Here is an 8,538-nt window from a genome sequence, read left to right on the forward strand (position 1 = left end):
AGGAAAACTTCTAAGTAGGTCACTCATCCCAGAATTGCTCCAAGTCAAGCACGCTTAACTGTGGAGTTCTTCCGTTCCAGGCTACTGAAAAGTATATGCATCTTGTTAGTATATGTAGTATCAATTAATTCTTATAAGTTATCCCAAACTGTGCAGTCTCACACCTGCACAGTCTTTGGAATCCCTCTCTTTCGGGTGTCGATTCGATTCATTCATGCATGTAACTCCCCGCTGGAAGCCTGTTAGGAGCCGCTCATTGTCCATGCCCTTTCGCACCGGCGATCACTCACCGCCCTCGTCAGCGCTCGAGATGCTACAATACTTACTAGTTATTATCATTTTAGACTTATCACTCTTATTTGGTTAATATTATATTAATTTGAAATTTGAATTTTTTCTCTTTTTCAAATTGATCGAACAATAATCAAACAAATAATAAAAGTGATAAATCTAAAATAATAGTAAGTATAACACTTCCATGCATATATTTTTATGTCATTTTTTTATTTAAATTCGAATGTACGTTTTGTCGCAAAGGAGATTTAGATATGGTTTGAAAAGAGAATAAGCAAAGTAGAAAGCAAAGTCACTGTGGAACCTGTTTGTTATGTCTTTTCCTTTTAAGTTAACAATTATTTTTAAGTTAAAGTTAAAAAAAAAAAACTTAAAAAATAAAGCTAAAAGTTATTTGATGATTATATAAAGATATTCTGATGCTTTTGAAGTAAGAAAGATAAAATAATTTGCTATTAGGATGGATTATTAGGGTAAAAGATAAAATTTATAAAGAAAAAACATTTCTCAAGTTACTGGACGTCCAATTAATAATCCTGATCTTTGATTTTCATTTATTTCTCGCATTTAATACTTTTACCTACCTATGTATGATTATAATTTCTGGCTGGATGTCCAACAACTTGAGAAATGATAATCCCAATTTATAAATACAAATTTAAAATAATGATAAAAATGTAAAATAAATGAGGATTCCAAAAAGTTGACATACATCTTTAAAAAAGCTCTTCTTGGGAGCTTTTAACTTTTAATTTTTTTTCTTCATTATACAAAATGCTTTTATAAAAATATATTTGAGAATAGGAGCTAAAAATTAAGACATGCCAAACAAACACGAAAGTAGAAAGAAAAGCCACTTCTAATAAATTAAAATAGAAAATTTTATTAATAAAATTTGTCTTCTTCATACACTTTTGAACTGCTTAATGAAGTACAAAGAGAATCCGCAGCAGTATGAGTCTCCGTCTTTCTGTGTCTTTGTTTCTTATAGAGGCAGTCCAGCCATAAAACGTTGGTAAAAATACAATGCCTCCTGTGGTTTATATTCTGGAACAGTATGCCCAGCTCCCTGCACCAATATTATTTAATAGTATCAAAACCAAAACAATCTTATGGTAATTTAATAGAACTAGAACATTTTCATGTACATACCTTTATCGTGAGAAAAGTAAGATTTTTTTCATATCCTTGTATATACCTGCAACCAATAAACAAAACCAACTCAACCTCTAGTCACGATTAGAGCATATACACTAGTAGTGATACATTTATCATAGAACCAATACTAGAAAATTATGTCCTAGTAATGGGATGATCCTCATGAAAAGAGTTGCTTCATACTGTAAATGCTTGAAGAAGATCTTTTAATTGGATTTTAAAACCATTTAAGGAAATTAAGCACCCGAATCTCCCAAAAGGTGAATCCATTTAATGGATTATAATATTTGAAAATTCATTAAGTAGGATAAGGAGGAAATAGCATTAGAAGTACCCAGCAACTTGATCATTGATTGACCAAGGTCTCCATTCATCAACAATCTTGTATCCAAGTGAACTAGTCCATGCTCGGCTTCCAGTAAATGGGACACACATGTCATGATCACCACTGCCAAAAACATGAAGCTTTAGGAACAACCAAAAAGAATATAACATAACTTGAAGCCTTTGAATCATCAAAGATAATAGCAATTACAGTAACAAATTGCTGTGCAAAGAACTAGAATTATGGTGATCCCGCAAACTTTTTGTAAACAACTTTAATTGGGGTGATCCTTGTGTGGATATAGTATAAACTATGAAGCAAGTTCAGCAATAAATAATCAATCCCTTAAATGCACTAGAATCTGACAGTTTTGCAATGGCAATGAAATTCAAAATGTTAAACTATGTAACAAATAGTTGTTGGTCAAGTTGCGACCTAGTTAGACGCATAGACCCCAATATTTGACCTGTTAAAAGAATAGTTGGTTCGAATTTCGAGAGAAGCAATTTCCGAGGAGAGTGGAGAGCCATAAACCCGAAATCAGATTACCCGTGTCCATTAGGATTCCAGACACCCGTTGTTATCTAACATAATTTATATTGTATACCTAAGAATTTCTTCTAGAAGACTCAAAAATCAAAGAAAAGAAAATACTTAATAGAACATACATATAGCATGGTAAAATAAAGTAGAACCAGAATTGTTGAAAGCTCCATACCCAACAAACAAATATAAAACTAAAAATTTCACACTGTCCTGTAGCTATATTAAAACATGTTCACATAATGTACTTTCTTTCAGTTGTCAAGTCACCAACAAGATCAAGGACTGTTGCATTGATGAAAATAATGATAGATTCTTTCTTCTCAAATAAAACTATTGAAAGATATAATAAAATCATCATCTTGGTACTACTCTCGTCCAAGCTAAACTAATTTGTGGAGTTCTAATGGCATCAAACTCATTTTGCTTTCATAAATGTAAAGAAATGCCTTCAAGTTTGAAATTCACCTGTATATAAGTGCTCGATATCCTTTGGAAGTTAGCTTCTCATGGTACTTGATCATGCTCCCAGTATCATGATTGTATTCAATTTGGTCGGTACATAATTGCCAATCACTGACCACATTTTTCTGTTGTGGAACAAAGATCACAATTTAGTGCTTTGATATCCACAGGCCACATCACAGTATTTTGCTAAGAAACCTTACCTCTACTGTGTGGATTGCTCTCCTGACCTCAGGATTGTTCAGCCATAAGGTTGCAACCTCATCATCCTATAACGTTAGATTTTGTTACTTAAACATCCAATGTAGAGGCAATGCAACAATATCAATAACAAGAATAACTGCAATTTTATCATGTATTTCTCAGATAGAAGATGTTTAAATATTTTCATTAGTTTATATCATTTTATGAGTCAAGTTTTTCTCATTATCTTGAGCAGAATCTCCCTTTCAGCACTGTTTTCATCATTTTATCATGTAACTATTAGCTTTTGTAGTTTCATTTAAGATAAATGAAATCAGTAATTCTGAAGTGTATATATGTATATCCATATGCGCTTACTTTAAAAATAAGTTCATTTTATAGAAGTCTTATCATCAAAATTATATCCAATAATTAAGCAAAAAACTAAAATCAATGGAGAAGCCGGAAGTAAAAATATGAATGGTAAAGAAATAAAGTACCAAAGTAAAGTAACCTACAGTGCATGGAACAGAGGGGTCATTGCTTAGTTGTGGCCAAGTTGGTACAATTCCATCTTTCACAGGAGCTCTTAAGGGCCAAGCACGACCAAACATTCTTTTTCTCACAGGCATAGGTCTATCAGTTTTACCCAATTGCCTAAAGCTGATTGGCAACTTATGATAGGAGCTTTTATTCTTTTCTGTCTCTTCATCATGATAGCATGGTTCCAGAATGTCATATATGTTTACCCCACCAACGTCCTGTGAAGTAAAACAAAATCACCAATGAGTGGCTCATATCTCTTAAGGTTGTTTTTGTTTCATGTCAGGACTATCCTATAATTAAATCACCCCATCAAATTTTGACAACATTTCTTTGCACTTTGCGTTGACTGGATCATAGAATTTCCCACTGCATTGTTTTGTGATCTCCTGCAGCATATACCATTGATTACATGAAACATGTTAAAAAGCTGACAAACTTATAGCAAAGTGTTTTAAGTAGAGGCTGCAGCATATACATTCTGCTAACTAAAGCATATTTACTCAAGACACAATTTCTACCAATTATCAGCAATGGTTCAAAAATGGATCAACATTGAAGAAAGTGTAACTAACATGATGCGGTCCACAATTTAAAACTTTTTAGAAAGTGTAAACTATTTTACATACTTCATAAAAAAAAGTAAAATACAAGCTATTAATTAGTCCACTAAGATGATAATGATGTGTAACTAAGACCTTGCTATACAATTAAGGGTTTTATTTTTACCCCAAACAGTTCATCACTGATAAGACCCATCCCATATGCAAATGGAACAATAGCATTGCCATCAAATTCTTCATCTGTAACAGCATTTCCAACCATGTAACCCTGCATATTGAAATGATTTCAGATTGTGGCAACTGATTTGAAAACATAATGTGACCCCTTAAAGATAAAATACCTTGAAATTTAGTTTGGGCGTTGTGTTAGCTTCAATTCCTGTGGAAGATCAAGAAACTGAATCATACGTTTGATTCTAACACATTCAATTCAACACTTTCATGACACGACTTGTTTTACCTTTGACTATTTCATCAGCAAGAGTAGGCACATAAACTCCAGCATAGGACTCTCCAGAAATGAAGAGTGGGTTGGGAAGGAACTCAGGGTATAGTTCAAACCACTGGTTTGTTCAAGAATAAGGCAAAAGCAATATGGTAAGAATAAGGATTTCTTGATTCAATTATTTATGTCAAAAGTTTCCATTTGTTTCCTTAACTACCTTGAGGAGAAAAGCATGTGTATCAGAGGCTGTCTTTACATCTCCAGTAGTGTAATCAGATTCATTCTTTGAGTATGAAAACCCCACTCCAGCAGGAGAATCCAAATATATAATGTTGGAAACCTATAATGCAAATCAAAGTAGAATCTTATACACACTGATCAAAACAAGACACAATCATTGATTAATCCCAAAACTTCACTTGGGGAATTAATCATTTTTCTCTTTCCCCAGAGACAAAAAAAAAATCCCTTTCTAGATTCAACACAGTTTGTAAGTTGATACCTTTGACCAGCTGTATGGATTGAGTTGCAACCTTGGCAGGGTTCCCTTAGTCTTTGGTTTTTCAAAATTAAAAGGACCTGAAACACATGAAGAATAAGCCACATGATTTATAAATGAGATCAATAAAAATAAAACCATTCAATCTTGAAGAATTAATGAGAACTCAGGGTCAAGAAACCACAAGCAACAGAACTATGTTTGGAAGAAGTCTAATGAGTAGACCAAGTCATAGCAAACGAAATAAATTTGAATCAACATCACCTCTTTTTTCCCAAATTAGTTGGGGTAGCGAAATAAATTTGAATAAAATCACTCCTCACAAAACCTCAAATAGTGAGGGTGGGGTGAAGACAATCCTTATACTCAGTCTTACCTTTAAATATTTGCAAAAAAACTGTTAGTTTTTTGGATTTAAATCTACATGACCCTTTAGACACAAACCAGCAGTTTTACCACTACTTCAAATGAAATAAATTTGAATAATGGGGAAAAATGAATAAGAAAGAGATTAACATTGTAAGCAATCACAAACCATTTGCGATTACATTTCGATCTTCTTCAACCTAAAATGTATCAAAACCAAAATGGCAAAAGTGAAAATTGACTAGTTACCCTTACCATGCTCATATACAAAGCCATCGAAGCTAGAGCACCCTGGTCCACCATTAAGCCATAGAACCACTGGGTCCTTAGATGGTTTACCTTCAGATACAACGAAGTAGTAATACAAGTCCCTTCCATGACTTTCATCCACAGTCACATACCTGAAATGTCAAAAACCAAGACCATTGAATCAGAAATCTTGCAATTCTTCCATTAGGTAATGTGTCAATGCATATGAAACAAGATAAGTAAAAAAATAAAGAACAAAAACCAGAATTTGATATAGCCAGTGCAGAAATTGCATAGATAATTAGATATAGTATAATATGATGCACGGACACGGACACAAGACACGATACGCCAACACGTTAATTCTAAAAAATATCCACACGTTGTGACACGTTTTGATATTAAATAAAATTTTTAATATATATAATATAATTTATATTTAATACATATAAGTCATATAACCAATCAAATATTTAAATTCCATAATATAAATATAAATATAAATAATTTTTTCGTACTTTGTTAATTTTTAATGTCAAATTTTATAACAGAAAAAAATTAATTTATAAATTATTTCTTTTATATTTAGTTAACAAAATAAAATTAAGATTAAAAAAAAAAAAAACGTGTCCGAGCGTGTCCTCAAATGTAGACCGCGTGTCCCCAAATATTGACCGCGTGTCGGAAAGTGTCGAAGAGTTGACCGCGTGTCCCCAAATATTGACTGCGAGTCGGAGCGTGTCCGTGTCGGACATGCGTCCGACACACAAATTTTAAAAAAATTTACGTGTCCGTGCATATGAGCTCAACATAACAATATATAAAGGTAATAAGGATTTTCCTCGTCCCTTTTCTCATTGGTCAGGTTTAGTGCAAAGTGATTTTTTTTTATACTCAACATAAAAAAGTCACTTCTTATTAAATTCGATTAGGATGGGTGACAACAATTCTTATACGCAATCTTATTAACACAAAAATTATTTTCTGGATTCGAACCTTGGTTACAAAGACAAAATAACAAAAACAAATTAAAAATAAAAAGGCAGAATTTGTTTAAGGACAAACTAAATAGCAATTGCAGGAATAAGAATTGAAGTGGAATTGGATATAGAAATAGCATACCCAGCATAGTGCCTGGAAGGTAGAGTGCCATTGAAGCCTGGAACATTGGTTATAAGAGACTTTTCAGGTGCTGATTGGGTCAGCACAAAGCTCAAAGAAATGTGGATTAAGATAAAGTAGAAGTAGAACATTTTAGCCATCTAGGGACCTCACTCCTAAAATAAAAAAGAATTGTTTATCAAGACAGTGACAACTTGATACCATTTTATAGTTGAAAGATTCTGAATATATAATTATACAATGATGGTTCTACCTTTTTCTACTTTTAACTTAAAAGCAGAGATAGAACCAGATGAGGAATAGAGGGAATTGAGATATCAAAGTCAAAGTTCCATGAAAGCTTAACATTTAATATAATTAACACGAGGCCTATGTATGAACAAATCAAATAGCATCCAACGGCTAGGACATAATTAGCATTCAGTTACATTTGAATAAAAGATTAATGAAATTTGAATATTGAAACATTGTTTGAATTTTTAAACAAGGAATTAATCGATTAAAATTTATGATTTCACTTGATTTTTATAATTTCAAAAGACAAAAAATCAATCTGCATTGATGAGATAGATTTTAAAAATGAATAAATCAAACAAGAATCAAATGAAATAATTAATGCAATTCAAAGAATTAATGCAATTCAATACAAAATAAATAGAAAAAACATAAATCCATTGCAATTTATACATTAAATTAATTTGAGATAAAGTCAAATCTAAAATGGGAAAGATATCTACAATTAATAAGGGTCAAAAAATTAATGTGTAAAATGAATTGTATCGTACGATTATGGATATAAAAATGATAAATTTTAAGATTTACAGTATTTAAAATGTATATAATAGCTTTTTTTATATTGCTAAAACGAATATAAATATAAATAACAGCTTGCAAGATATACATATATGAATGTTCACTTTTCTATACTTTTGTTTGTCAATGTCACATAACATAAAATTAATTATTGCATGTATGTAAAATATAAGAATTCACGGCAGAAAACATGTATTTTTTTTTTTTTTGGTATCCTAGCTAGGACAGACCCCACGCTGGCTAAATACAGCAAATAAATACCAGTGGCGGGGTCAAAAAACACGAAAATCATCTCGATCTTGATTTCCATAAAACATGCAAAATATTAAATTGAATTTACAGTGACAAAACAAAATAATTAGTGCAATTAGGTAAGAACTATATATAACAAACTTAATCGAATTACTATTTAGACTAAATTAATTCAAGACAAAATCAGTTATAAACAGAAAAATATCTACAATTATTAAGTTCCTAAAAATTAAAATATGAAATGAATTATGGCGCAAAATTGTGGACACTCTAGTTATATATATACTTAAGGACACAATCATTTCATACCATTATGAATTACACTCTTAATTTTGATCATTGAATTTTATTTATATCTGATGATTATAATTTATTGATTATATCTAATGATTGTGTGTTAATCCTTACCTACGTGTTTAGTTTCTTGCAAATATTAAAATAATTTAATATTTTGGTTACATAAAATTTAGACACTCTTAAGGAAATTTATTAAGGAATATTTAATTATTTTTATACTTCTCCTTTTACGTTTCCTTTCTCCATTAAATAAAATGAGAGAGAGATCCACATCAAAAATAAAAAATAAAAAGTTTATAAAAAAAAACGAGAGAGAGTCTAAGTCAACCGATCGAGTGCATTATTTAGTATCTTTTAACATAGGCATAATTATTAAAGTTAGTTAATAATTTCCATTTTTTGCATTTGTGCTGACAAAACA

At 31.3% G+C, this 8,538-nt stretch overlaps 1 protein-coding gene across 1 annotated transcript; it reads right to left on the reverse strand.

Annotated features, from left to right (window-relative positions):
- Positions 1 to 1,198: 1,198 nt before the first annotated feature.
- On the reverse strand, positions 1,199 to 6,895 carry LOC133295479 (serine carboxypeptidase-like 20). Its single transcript, XM_061494318.1, has 14 exons — positions 6,756 to 6,895; positions 5,640 to 5,785; positions 5,022 to 5,098; positions 4,737 to 4,859; positions 4,535 to 4,637; positions 4,416 to 4,453; positions 4,241 to 4,342; positions 3,820 to 3,900; positions 3,487 to 3,729; positions 2,989 to 3,054; positions 2,789 to 2,910; positions 1,787 to 1,900; positions 1,447 to 1,492; positions 1,199 to 1,363 (listed from the first exon to the last, which is right to left on the reverse strand). Exons 1-14 carry the CDS (start codon positions 6,893 to 6,895, stop codon positions 1,280 to 1,282), a joined length of 1,485 nt encoding a protein of 494 aa, XP_061350302.1. The 3' UTR covers positions 1,199 to 1,279.
- Between the last annotated feature and the right edge of the window lie 1,643 nt (positions 6,896 to 8,538).

This window comes from Gastrolobium bilobum, unplaced genomic scaffold (genome assembly GCF_033153095.1).
Source record: "Gastrolobium bilobum isolate Gb01-03AN ecotype WA unplaced genomic scaffold, APGP_CSIRO_Gbil_v1 utg24242, whole genome shotgun sequence".
Taxonomy (NCBI): domain Eukaryota; kingdom Viridiplantae; phylum Streptophyta; class Magnoliopsida; order Fabales; family Fabaceae; genus Gastrolobium; species Gastrolobium bilobum.